The sequence below is a fragment of the Balaenoptera physalus genome (assembly GCF_965194825.1).
Source record: "Balaenoptera physalus genome assembly, chromosome: 7".
Classification (NCBI taxonomy): domain Eukaryota; kingdom Metazoa; phylum Chordata; class Mammalia; order Artiodactyla; family Balaenopteridae; genus Balaenoptera; species Balaenoptera physalus.
The window spans coordinates 86291965-86305585 of NC_138886.1; the positions used below are offsets into that span (position 1 = coordinate 86291965).

The 13621-nt window shown below is 38.4% G+C and overlaps 1 protein-coding gene and 1 long non-coding RNA gene across 3 annotated transcripts in view; both read right to left on the minus strand.

Moving 5' to 3' along the window:
• The window catches only part of LOC309664556, a 365050-nt gene that overhangs the window by 29377 nt on the left and 322052 nt on the right, over window positions 1-13621 (minus strand). The gene's annotated exons all lie outside the window — the stretch shown is intronic.
• The window catches only part of FBP2 (fructose-bisphosphatase 2), a 42203-nt gene that overhangs the window by 21861 nt on the left and 6721 nt on the right, over window positions 1-13621 (minus strand). For both annotated transcript variants that reach the window (XM_082469842.1, XM_082469841.1), the window contains exons 3-4: window positions 13415-13507; window positions 995-1135 (exon numbers count right to left, since the gene is read on the minus strand). In XM_082469842.1, coding sequence (XP_082325968.1) covers window positions 995-1135; window positions 13415-13507 — 234 coding nt within the window. The remainder of the gene's footprint in view (window positions 1-994; window positions 1136-13414; window positions 13508-13621) is intronic.

Genomic DNA, 13621 nt, shown 5'->3' on the forward strand with positions numbered 1-13621 from the left:
ATTTGTAATTTCAAATTAAGTTGAAATACTGAACAACAGCTTTTGCTTCACGGGATACTGGAAATTTTGAAATGGACTTTGGTCAAAATTATTTGAGTTTTCACAAGACCTGATTATATTTAGCAAAGTAGTTCACAAGTCATAAGCAAAGCATCCAGCATTTAAAAGAGAAATTCTATAAGTTACACATATTTTCCAAAATTTCTCCTGAACATTTTTAATGTACATTTGCCATGAAGGCTCACCCTTTATTTTTGAACTCTTGTGTCTTTATCCAATTATTTCGTCCTCCAAACAGCGTTGTGCTATCATATTTTTCATCTACCCAGAGGTTGTGCTTCTTCCCCTTCTGCTACTGAGCATTTTCTCATTGTGGAAAGTGTGGAGAACAACACAGAATCTGATAAAATAGCTTTCTACCAGTCACTCCTCCCATTGGGAAGAACATGTGTATTAGGGGAAGTCCTCCAAACTGGTGTCCAGTAGGGTAGCCACTAGTCACATGTGGCTATTTAAGTTAATTAAAAAGAAATAAAATTTAGAAACCCAGTTTCTTAGTCACACTAACCACACTGCAAATGTTCAATGGTCACAGGAAGCTAGTGGCCACCGTAACAGGCAGTATAGATTACAGAACATAGCCAATCATCACAGAAAGTTCTACTGGATGGTGCTACTCTAAAGAAACCATGCTTCTGTCTGGAAATTGGCATCATTGGGATTCTTAAGTCATTGTATTCCCATAAACCAAAGAAGTTGAATGCATTTTTTGGTCATAAATTCCTTAAGAACAGGGCCTGAGTTGCTACGACTGACTCTGTAGAACCCCTCAAATGCCCTCACTTGAACAGAAGTCCTTAATGTTTTTAGATGATTCTGTTGGCTCTCCAAACTAGACTCTCTGGACCCAAAAGCAAGTATTAGGAATGACTAGGAAATTATCTCAGACAGGAATTAAAGCACAAAGGCCCATACTGCCTTATTGGGTACCTACTGGGTCAAGCATGAAGAGGTCCACTCCTTGCCCAGTGGAAAGAGCCACCAGTGTTGCACTTCCATAGAGTGCATAGCCCGCGGCTACAATGTTGCGGCCCGGCTGCAGGGCATCCTTTTCAGAAGGCTCATCCTCTGAGGTCTGCAAAAGAGAAAAGGGAAACATTACTGTCTCTGGAGAGAACCCTTTGCCAGAGGCCTGCATTTCAGATCTACTTGAACCACTGAAGGAAACGCAGTTCTAGAATTTCAAGTCACAGCAAATGCATCTGGAGGAAACGCGTTGCCATGTTAATGAATGGTTCTAGCTGAACCATTGCAAAGGCCATTCTTGGACTTCTCCCTGTTTTCTGAACCTATTTGTCTCCATCCTGCCAAGAACAGCACCCCAAAGTGCTAAAACTACACCTTCTCTTAAAAATCATAAGCCATGCTCCTTGATGATTATAACGACCAAGGTCATTGAGCTCTGATTTTGTGCAGTACCTCATTCTACATACACAACAGCACTCCAGAGTAGATACCTTTATGACCTGCATCGTTCAGATGAAGAACTCAGAGCCTGAGCGACTGGATAACTCACCCAACATCAAGAGGAGCTGGAGTCAACCCAGGCAGCTGGGCCCAGAGCTCGTCACCGTCCATGCGCTGCCCCTTGAAGACCCTGCCCCTATCTGTCCCCAAGTCTACAGTTCTGGACGTTTTCTTGAGGAAGCCTCTCTCTTTGGCTAGCAGCACTAACAGTGCCAATGGGAGTGGGAATTCAGAGAGACAGGGCAAGGCAGGCATGCTGACGAAGGAAGAGCAAATGTCCTGGATGGAGGCGCAGAGCCACAACTGAGACTGGATTTCACAACCTACTTTTCCAGGTATCTCTTGAAGGGCTCTTCCCTCCCTACTTCCTTGTGCTCAAAAAGGCAAGGAGGGACGTCCCTGGTGGTGCAGTGGTTAGGATTCCAGCCTTTCACTGCCATGGCCCGGGTTCAATCTCTGGTTGGGGAACTGAGATCCCGCAAGCCATGTGGCGCAGCCAAAAAAAATAATAAAAAATAAAGTTTTACCTTTAAACCTGTAATCTATTTTGAGATGATTTTGGTATAAAGTATAAAGTTTAGGTTGAGTTCTTTTTTTTTCCCTGTGTGGATATACAGTTACTCCAGCATTAATTGTTGAAAAGCCTCCTTCTTCCACTGAATTGTTTTCACAACTTTGTCAAAAATCTGTTAGCCATAAATTGTGTGAAACCATTTTTGGGTTCTCTGTTCTGTTCCTTTGAACATGTGTCTATCCCTCTGTTAATATCATATAGTCTTAACTTTTAGAATAACCTTATCTATATCTACAAAATATCTTGCCAGGATTTTGAGAGAAATTGAGTCAAACCTATACATATATCAGTTTGGGGAGAATTAACATCCTTTACAATGTTGAGTCTTCCAACCCATGAACATGGTATGTTTCTCCATACAAGACATATTATTTGATTACTTGCATCAGTAATTACTGGTAGAATTACTATTCCTTTTTTGTTTTTTGAGTAATTGTAAATTGTATCATATTTTAAAGTTTAGTTACCATATGTTTATTGCTGATATATAGAAATCCAATTGATTTTTGTATGTTGATTTTGTATCCTGTGACCTTGCTGAACTCACTTATTAGTTCTAGGAAGCTGGCTTTGGTTTTGGTGTTTGTAGATTCCTTAGGAGTTTTCTACATGGACCATCCTATCGACAGTTTTTCATTCCAATCTGTATGGTTTTATTTCTTTTTCTGGTCTCACTGCCCCGGCTAGCTCTTTCAGCATTATGTTGAATAACAGTGGTGAGATTGGACATCTTTGCCTTGTTCTTGATTTTAGAGAAAAGCATTTTGTCTTTCACTGTTAAATATAATGTTAGCAGTTGTCTTTTTTTTTTTTAATAAATTTATTTTTTTTAATAAATTTATTTACTTTTTTACTTTTGCTGTGTTGGGTCTTCGTTTCTGTGCGAGGGCTTTCTCTAGTTGCGGCGAGTGGGAGCCACTCTTCATCGCGGTGCGCGGGTCTCTCACTGTTGCGGCCTCTCTTGTTGCGGAGCACAGGCTCCAGACGCGCAGGCTCAGTAGTTGTGGCTCACGGGCCTAGTTGCTCCGCGGCATGTGGGATCTTCCCAGACCAGGGCTCGAACCCGTGTCCCCTGCATTGGCAGGCAGATTCTCAACCACTCTGCCACCAGGGAAGCCCAACTGTTGTTTTTTTATAGATGTTCTTTATCAAGTTGAGGGAAGTTTCCCCTCTATTTCTTGCTTCCTGTGAGTTTTTGTTTGTTTGTTTTGTTTTGTTTTATAACCGAGTGTTGAATTTTGTCAAATGGTTGTTTTTCATTGATGGACATGATTCTATGATTTTCCTTCTTTAAGCTTGTTGATGTGGTGGATTACACTGACTGATTTTTGAATATTGAACCAGCTTTCCATCACTGGAGTAAACCCACTTACTCATGGTATATAGTTCTTTTTATGCATTGTTGAATTTTATTTGTTAATATTTTGTTGAAGATTTTGCATCTATTCATGAGAGATATTGGTCTGTAGTTTTCCTTTCTGAACTGTCTTCATCTGGTTTTGGTATCTGCGTAATGCTCGCTTTAGAAAATATACTGGGAAGTATTCCTTTCCCTTCTGTTTTCTAGAAGAGATTGAATAATCTTTAATCATTTGGTATAATTCTCCAGTGAAACCATCTGGGCCTAGAGATATCTCTTTTGAACTCTATTTTCTTAGTAATTATAGGGCTGTTCAAATTATCTGTTTCATACTGAGTGAGTAATAGTAGTGTGCTTTTTTTTTTTAATTTATTTATTTATTCATTTATTTAATTTTTGGCTGCATTGGGTCTTCGCTGCTGCACGCGGGCTTTCTCTAGTTGCAGTGAGCGGGAGCTACTCTTTGTTGCAGGGCTCAGGCTTCTCATTGTGGTGGCTTCTCTTGTTGCAGAGCACAGGCTCTAGGCACGCAGGCTTCAGTAGTTGTGGCACATGGGCTTCAGTAGTTGTGGCTCGCGGGTTCTAGAGCGCAGGCTCAGTAGTTGTGGCGCACGGGCTTAGTTGCTCCATGGCATGTGGGATCTTCCCGGACCAGGGCTCGAACCCGTGTCCCCTGCATTGGCAGGTGGATTCTTAACCACTGCACCACTAGGGAAGCCCAGTAGTGTGCTTTTTAAAGAATTGGTCTACCTCATCTAAGTTATCAAATTTATGTGTGTAGAGTTACTTATAGTATTATATTATCCTTTTGATGTCTCCAAATGTTTTAAAATATCAGAACGACTCTGAGATGAAAAATCTAGTGCATAAACGTATGTTTCTCTGATTATTTTCCCAAGAGAAATTCCAAATAATAAAAGTATTGGGTAAAAGACTTTTGATACATATTGAAAAGTTGCCGTGCAGAATCTGATAAACATAAGATAGTATTGTCTTTTCAACTTGGCCAATTTGATAGGTGCAAAAAAAGACATCTGCTTTAATTTCCATTTTGTATAATTAATAAAGGAAATTATTATATATTTATTGACCATTTTTATTTCTTATTTTGTAAGTTGCCTGTTTGATGTCATTGCTTATTTTTCTATCAGGGTACTCATCTTCTTATTGTTAATTTTAATAGCTTTTTATATATGAAAGATATAAATACCTTATATGTTACAAACATTTTCATCAATTGTCATCTGCCTTTTAATTTTATTTATAGTGTCTTTTTTTTTGCAGTTTTTTTGGTAATTAAAACTATTCATTACAGCCTAATTATTTTCTTCTCTTGTCTTTATGTTTAGACAGAATTTCTCCTACATCAAGACAAGATTAGACAAATATTCTACACTTTTTTTCTGGTTTTATTCCCCACCTCTCCACAAAACTTACAACCCATCTGTAACTTATTTCAGTGCCTGGAAAAAAAGAAAGTTTCAACTCTCGTTTTCCCTCCAATATGGTCTTGGAACTCCCAAAATACACTTCATGTTAGTATTCTCCATTGCCATGACACTTTTCTCAAAAATCTCAGAGGAGTTTACAAGTGATTTAATGTTATCTTTCTCAAATCTTTATATTTTTCCCTACTCCACTAAAATCTTTATATTTTTCCCTACTCCCTACTTCCCTGTCACATATAAAGGCAGTGGTGCCTCCTATGGCCACTTATCAGTAAAGTTAGTGACAATTGCAAAAGCTCAATGTGTTTGGTGGCAGAAGGTATGGCAAAGTTGATTATTTTTCTTTTAATTGAGGTATAAATTACATATAGCAAAGCACACAAATCTTAACTATACAGTTTGACGAATTTTTACATATATATAGTACATACCGATGTAACTACTAAGATCAATTTATAGAATATTTCCAGCCACCTAGCAGATTCTCTTATACCCTCTTTCAGTCACTATCACCTCCCCCAAGGTAACTTATATTCTGGCCTTTATCATCTGGACATCAAAAGAATAATTAGCTTTGACTGTTTTGGAACTTCATATAAATGAAATTACAAAGCATGTGTTCTTTTGTATCTGGCTTATGTTTCACAACATACGTCTTTGTGATTTTATCTGTGTTGTTGCACATAGCAATTTGTTCTTTTGCATTGCTATGTAGCTTTTTGTCGTGTGACTATATCACAGTTTATTTATCTATTCTTATGTTGATACACTTTTTGATTTTTTTCAGTTTGGGTCTTTTACGAATAATTTGTACACATCTTTTGGCAGACACAGGCACCCATTTATCCTGGGTGCACTCCAGGAGTGGACTTGCTGGGCCATAGTGCATCAGTATATGTTTAATACTAGCAGGTGCTATCAAAATTTTCTGAAGTGTTTGTATCATTTTCTACTCCCACCACCAATATATTAGAATTCCAGTTTCTTCATCTACAGTTGGTATGGTTAATATTTTTAATTTTAGCCACTCTGGTTGGGGGCAGGTGGTAAATGATGTCTCAGTGCTGTTTCCATGTCCATTTCCCTGATGACTAATGATGGTGAGCATCTCTCATGTACTTATTAACCAGCTAGGGAAAAAAATCTCTTTTTTGAAGTTCCTGTTCAAGTCTTTTGCCCATTCCTTTGATAAGATTGAGAGTATTTTTTATTGATTTGTAGGAGTTCTTTATTTATTCTGTAAATGAGTTCTCTGTTGGATGTATGCACTGAAAATTTTTCCATCCGTCTGTATTTGCCTTTTCACTCTCTTAATGTAGTTTTTTTTAAATTAATTTTTATTAGAGTATAGTTGATTTACAATGTTGTGTTACTTTCTGCTGTACAGCAAAGTGAATCACTTATACATATACATATATCCACTGTTTTTTAGATTCTATTCCCCTATCGGTCATTATTGAGTATTTAGTAGAGTTCCCTGTGCTATATAGCAGGTCCTTATTAGTTATCTATTTTATATATAGTAGTGTGTATATGGCAATCCCAATCTCCCAATTTACCCCTCCCTCCCCTTCCCCCTTGGTAACCATAAGTGTGTTTTCTACATCTGTGATCCTATTTCTGTTTTGTAAATAGGTTCATTTGTACCATTTTTTTAGATTCCACATATAAGTGATATCATATGATATTTATCTTTGTCTGCCTTACTTCACTCAGTATGACAATCTCTAGGTCCATCCTTAATGTTGTCTTTTGATGAACAAAAGTTCTTAGTTTCAATGAAGCACAGTCTACTAGCCTTTTCCTTCAAGGTTAGTACTTTTTATGTCCTGTTTAAAAAATCTTTACCTTCCCCAAAGGCATGAAGATATTCTCCTGTGGTTTTTTTTCTAGGAGCTTTATAGCTTTACTTTTTACAGTGAAGTCTCTGGTCTTTAATTAATCTTTGTGTATGGTGTGAAGTAGGAGTCAAGTTAATTTTTTCTCATACTGATATTCACCTGGACCAGCATCACTTATTGAAGGGATCATCCTGTACAAATTAAACTTCAGTATTGCCTTTTCATAAATCAGGCGGTCATACATGTGTGGGTTTATCTCTAGGCTCTCTTTTGTGTTCCACTGGTCTATGTATCCTTATGTCAGTAAAAGAGTAGAATTTTGGTGAGGTTGACTTACCCATAATAATGGGATATGGGGTCTCCTGACCCTGTAGGGGTGTTAAAACCCACACCCTTGATTTACTCAGATCAACAAGACCAGCTCCTCCCATCAGGACGACTCCCTCAGTCCTCCTCTTAAGCCTCTGGTTTTCAGTTTTCTGTGATTCTGGTCCCCCACCCCTTACCTTGTGTTTATTGCTTGTTCATTTCAATGAGCTCAGCCACGAATTTAAAGGATGATATATTGTATCCAAAAGTTCTGGATGTCTTGAAGGGAGAGAGTTTGCACTTTGTCTAATCTGTGACTGTTGGAAATGGAAAATGTCAACTTCAAGAAAAAGGAAAATCATACAACAGGGAGCTGAAAGCAGTATGGGACGTCTTAAAAGGTGGTTAGCAATGCTCCTCAGAGATGAGGGGAAGAAAATACTTTTGACAGTTCTCTGACAGTCCTGAAACTTCTATCTTGATGCTTATAGAGAATAACACAAATCCTGGTCAGAAACGGGCATCATCCCTGGCTTTGACAAGGTTCTAAGAGGCTGTGACAGCCCCGTGAGGTCTCTGAAGCAAGCTGCTCTCTCATGAGACATTGCTTAAGCATCACAAAGCTTTCTCTTCATGTCTCATTCGTTTCTCAAACTTGCCCCCCTTCTTTAGAAACATTATCAGAGAAAATCTATGGTTATTTGGACTAGCCTTCAAAGCCTCTGGTTTATTTGAATTTTAAGACAAAATCTCTGTGTTCAAAATCACCAAAATTCAAGTGTGAATATCCCATATTATGTATAGTAATATTCCTCTTTTTTTGTTTCAAAGACTTCATTTTATTTTTTAACATCTTTATTGGAGTATAATTGCTTTACAATGGTGTGTTAGTTTCTGCATTATAACAAAGTAAATCAGTTATACATATACATATGTTCCCATATCTCTTCCCTCTTGCGTCTCCCTCCCTCCCACCCTCCCTATCCCACCCTTCTAGGTGGTCACAAAGCACCGAGCTGATCTCCCTGTGCTATGCAGCTGCTTCACACTAGCTATCTATTTTATGTTTGGTAGTGTATATATGTCCATGCCACTCTCTCACTTTGTCACAGCTTACCCTTCCCCCTCCCCAAGACTTCATTTTTTTGAGAACAGTTTTAGGGTCACAGAAAAATTGTGAGAAAGATACAGAGATTTCCCACATACTCCCTGTCCACGCACATGCACAGCCTCCCTCATTATTCCTCTTTGTTTTTAAATCAGTTGGCTTTAAGAAGCTATTAAGACCATCAACAAAATGAAAAAGCAAAAAATATTTGGAGATCATACATAGAATAAGGGATTAATATCCAAAATATACAAAGAACTCACACAACTCAATGGCAAAAAAACAAATGATCTGACTGAATAGACATTTTTCCAAAGAAGGCATACAAAGGGCCAACGGGTACATGAAAAGGTGCTCGACATCACTAATCATCAGGGAAATGCAAATCAAAACCACAATGAGATATCACCTCACACCTGTCAGAATGACTAATATCAAAAAGATCAGCAATAACAAGTGTTGGTGAGGATGTGGAGAGAAGGGAACCCTCGGGCACTGCTTGTAGGAATGTAAATTGGTGAAGCCACTATGGAAAAGAGTATGGAGGGTCTTCAAAAAATTAAATATACAGCTATATAAGATCCAGCAATTACACTTCTGGGTATATACCTGAAGGACATGAAATCACTCTTTCACAGATATATATACATAAAATTCAGCAATGAAAAACAAGGAAATCCTGCCATTCATGACAATATGGATGGACTTTGAGGGTATTATGTTAAGTGAAATAAGTCAGAGAAGGACAAATACTGTATGATCTCACTTACATGTGGATTCTAAAAAAAAAAAAAACAACAACTCATAGATACAGAGAACGGATTGGTAGTTTCCAGAAGCAAGGGGTGGGGTAGGTGAAATGAGTGAAGGTGGTCAAAGGTACAGACTTCCAGTTACAAGATGAGTAAGTCCTGGGGATGTAATGTACGGCATCGGGACTAGAGTTAATAATACCATATTGTCACACTTTCTTCTCAACTGCTCATGGAACATAATCCAGGATAGATCATATCTTGGGTCACAAATCAAGCCTTGGTAAATTTAAGAAAATTGAAATCATATCAAGTATCTTTTCTGACCACAATGCTATGAGACTAGATATCAATTACAGGAAAAAATCTGTACAAAAATACAAATACATGGAGGCTAAACAATACACTACTTAATAACCAAGAGATCACTGAGGAAGTCAAAAAATACCGAGAAACAAATGACAATGAAAACAAGACAACCCAAAACCTATGAGATGCAGCAAAAGCAGTTCTAAGAGGGAAGTTTATAGCCTTACAATCCTACCTCAAGAAACAAGAAACATGAAACATCTCAAATAAACAACCTAACCTTATACCTAAAGCAATTAGACAAAGAAGAACAAAAAAACCCCAAAGTTAGCAGAAGGAAATAAATCATAAAGATCGGATCAGAAATAAATGAAAAAGAAATGAAGGAAACAATAGCTAAGAGCAATAAAACTAAAAGCTGGTTCTTTGAGAAGATAAACAACATTGATAAACCACTAGCCAGACTCATCAAGAAAAAAAGGGAGAAGACTCAAATCAATAGAATTAGAAATGAAAAAGGAGAAGTAACAACTGACACTGCAGAAATACAAAGGATCATGAGAGATTACTACAAGCAACTATATGCCAATAAAATGGGCAACCTGCAAGAAATGGACACAGTCTTAGAAGAGCACAACCTTCCAAGACTGAACCAAGAAGAAATAGGAAATATAAACAGACCAATCACAAGCAGTGAAACTGAGACTGTGATTAAAAATCTTCCAACAAACAAAAGCCCAGTACCATATGGCTTCACAGGCAAAATTCTATCAAACATTTAGAGAAGAGCTAACACCTATCCTTCTCAAACTCTTCCAAAATATAGCAGAGAGAGGAACACTCCCAACCTCATTCGATAAGGCCACCATCACCCTGATACCAAAACAAGACAAAGATGTCACAAAGAAAGAAAACTACAGGCCAATATCACTGATGAACATAGATGCAAAAATCCTCAACAAAATACTAGCAAACAGAATCCAACAGCACATTAAAAGGATCATACACCATGATCAAGTGGGGTTTATCCCAGGAATGCAAGGATTCTTTAATATATGCAAATCAAACAATGTGATACACCATATTTACAAATTGAAGGATAAAAACCATATGATCATCTCAATAGATGCAGAAAAAGCTTTCAACAAAATTCAACACCCATTTATGATAAAAATCCTCCAGAAAGTAGGCAGAGAGGAAACTTACCTCAACATAATAAAGGCCATATATGACAAACCCACAGCCAACATCATTCTTAACAGTGAAAAACTGAAACCATTTCCACTAAGATCAGGAACAAGACAAGGTTGCCCACTCTCACCACTATTATTCCACACAGTTTTGGAAGTTTTAGCCACAGCAATCAGAGAAGAAAAAGAAAGCAAAGGAATCCAAGTCGGAAAAGAAGAAGTAAAGCTGTCACTGTTTGCAGATGACATGGTACTATACATAGAGAATCCTAAAGACGTTACCAGAAAACTACTAGAGCTAATCAATGAATTTGGTAAAGTAGAAGGATAAAAAATTAATGCACAGAAATCTCTTGCATTCCTATACACTAATGATGAAAAACCTGAAAGAGAAATTAAGGAAACACTCCCATTTACCATTGCAACAAAAAGAATAAAATACCTAGGAATAAGCCTACCTAAGGAGACAAAAGACCTGTATGAAGAAAACTATAAGACACTGATGAAAGAAATTAAAGATGATACAAACAGATGGAGAGATGTACCATGTTCTTGCATTGGAAGAATTAACATTGTGAAAATGACTGTACTACCCAAAGCAATCTACAGATTCAATGCAAATCCTATCAAACTACCAATGGCATTTTTCACAGAACTAGAACAAAAAATTTCTCAGTTTGTATGGAGACACAAAAGACCCCAAATAGCCAAAGCAATCTTGAGAAAGAAAAACGGAGCTGGAGGAATCAGGCTCCCTGACTTCAGACTATACTGCAAAGCTACAGTAATCAAGACAGTATGGTACTGGAAAAAAAACAGAAATATAGATCAATGGAACAGGATAGAAAGCCCAGAAATAAACCCATGCACATATGGCTATCTTACCTTTGATAAAGGCAGCAAGAATATACAATGGAAAAAAGACAGCCTCTTCAATAAGTGGTGCTGGAAAAACTGGACAGCTACATATAAAAGAATGAAATTAGAACACTTCCTAACACCATGCACAAAAATAACCTCAAAATGGATTGAAGACTTAAATGTAAGGCCAGACACTATAAAACTCTTAGAGGAAAACATAGGCAGAACACTCTATAACATAAATCACAGCAAGATCCTTTTTGACCCAGCTCCTAGAGAAATGGAAATAAAAACAAAAATAAACAAATGGGACCTAATGAAACTTAAAAGCTTTTGCACAGCAAAGGAAAACATAAACAAGATGAAAAGACAACCCTCAGAATGGGAGAAAATATTTGTAAATGAGGCAACTGACAAAGGACTAATCTCCAAAATTTACAAGCAGCTCATGCAGCTCAGTATCAAAAAAACAAACAACCCAATCCAAAAATGGGCAGAACACCTAAATAGACATTTCTCCAAAGAAGATATACAGACAGCCAATAAACACATGAAAGGATGCTCAACATCACTAATCACTGAAGAAATGCAAATCAAAACTACAATGACATAGCACCTCACACCAGTCAGAATGGCCATGATCAAAAAATCTACAAACAATAAATGCTGGAGAGGGTGTGGAGAAAAGGGAACCCTCTTGCACTGTTGGTGGCAATGTAAATTGATACAGCCACTATGGAGAACAGTATGGAGGTTCCTTAAAAAACTAAAAATAGAACTACCATACGACCCAGAAATCCCACTACTGGGCATATACCTTGAGAAAACGATAATTCAAAAAGAGTCATGTACCACAATGTTCATTGCAGCTCTATTTACAGTAGCCAGGACATGGAAGCAACTTAAGCGTCCATCGACAGATGAATGGATAAAGAAGATGCGGCACATATATAAAATGGAATATTACTCAGCCATAAAAAGAAATGAAATTGAGTTATTTGTAGTGAGGTGGATGGACCTAGAGTCTGTCATACAGGCTGAAGTAAGTCAGAAAGAGAAAAACAATACTGTATGCTATCACATATATATGGAATCTATAAAAAGAGAAAATGGTTTTGAAGAACCTAGGGGTAGGACAGGAATAAAGACGCAGACATAGAGAATGGACTTGAGGACACAGGGAGGGGGAAGGGTAAGCTGGGATGAAGTGAGAGAGTGGCATGGACTTTTATACACTACCAAATGTAAAACAGATAGCTAGTCGGAAGCAGCTGCATAGCACAGGGAGATCAGCTCGGTGCTTTGTGACCATCTAGAGGGGTGGGATAGGGAGGGTGGGAGGGAGATGCAAGAGGGAGGGGATATGGGGATATATGTATATGTATAGCTGATTCACTTTGTTATAAAGCAGAAACTAACACACCATTTTAAAGCAATTATACTCCAATAAAGATGTTTTAAAAAAAATACTGTATTGTTTATTTGAAAGTGGCTGTGAGAGTAGATCTTAAAAGTCCTCATCACACACACACACACACAAATTGTAACTATGTGAGGGGATGGATGTTGACCATTTCAGTGAATTTTGCCAACAGCCTAAGTGAGCCTGGAAGCGAATTCTTCTCAATAGGGTGCCAGGCCGGCTGACACCAAGATTTTGGCCTTACAAGACAGAGAACCCAGCCATGCCTGCCAGACTTCTGACCCAAGAACTGGGAGATAATTAATGGAGGTTGTTTTAAGCCTCTAAATGTGTGGTGAATTGTTACAGCAGCAGCAGAAAGCAAACGCAGTAAGATTTAACATACACAAGGAAGGAACAGAGGGGCCTTCAGATGCCACCTGGAACCTAATTCCACGTCTGGCATTTGTGTTGCCTCCAGATTTTCAAAACAAGGCCTCATCTATCAGCTCACCCTCCCTTCCTAGGAACGGCGAGAACAGGACTGAAGGAAATGACCGATTCGGGTATTCAATGAGGAGCCCGAGGCAGAGCGAGGTGCATGGCTTGCCTGCCACGGTGTGTCTGGTTAGTGGGAGGACCGAGGTGAGAACTCCAGACTCGTGGCTCCCAGCCCAGGAACGTTTGGAACCACCAGAGGAAGGAAGTGTTAAAGAACATACTGTTTACTCACCTTTCTGTAGATGGCAAATATGGTTCCAATGGAGGCCAGGCAGTCGATGTTCGAAGATCCATCCAGTGGGTCAAAGCAGACCACGTATTTCCCCTACATGCACAGAGGGCAGAACACCTGATCAGGTCACCTTCCGAGCAACACACTCTGTGTAAGTGGCTGTGTGTGGCAGACAACACTACACCAAAAGCGATTCAGAGCAAAGGG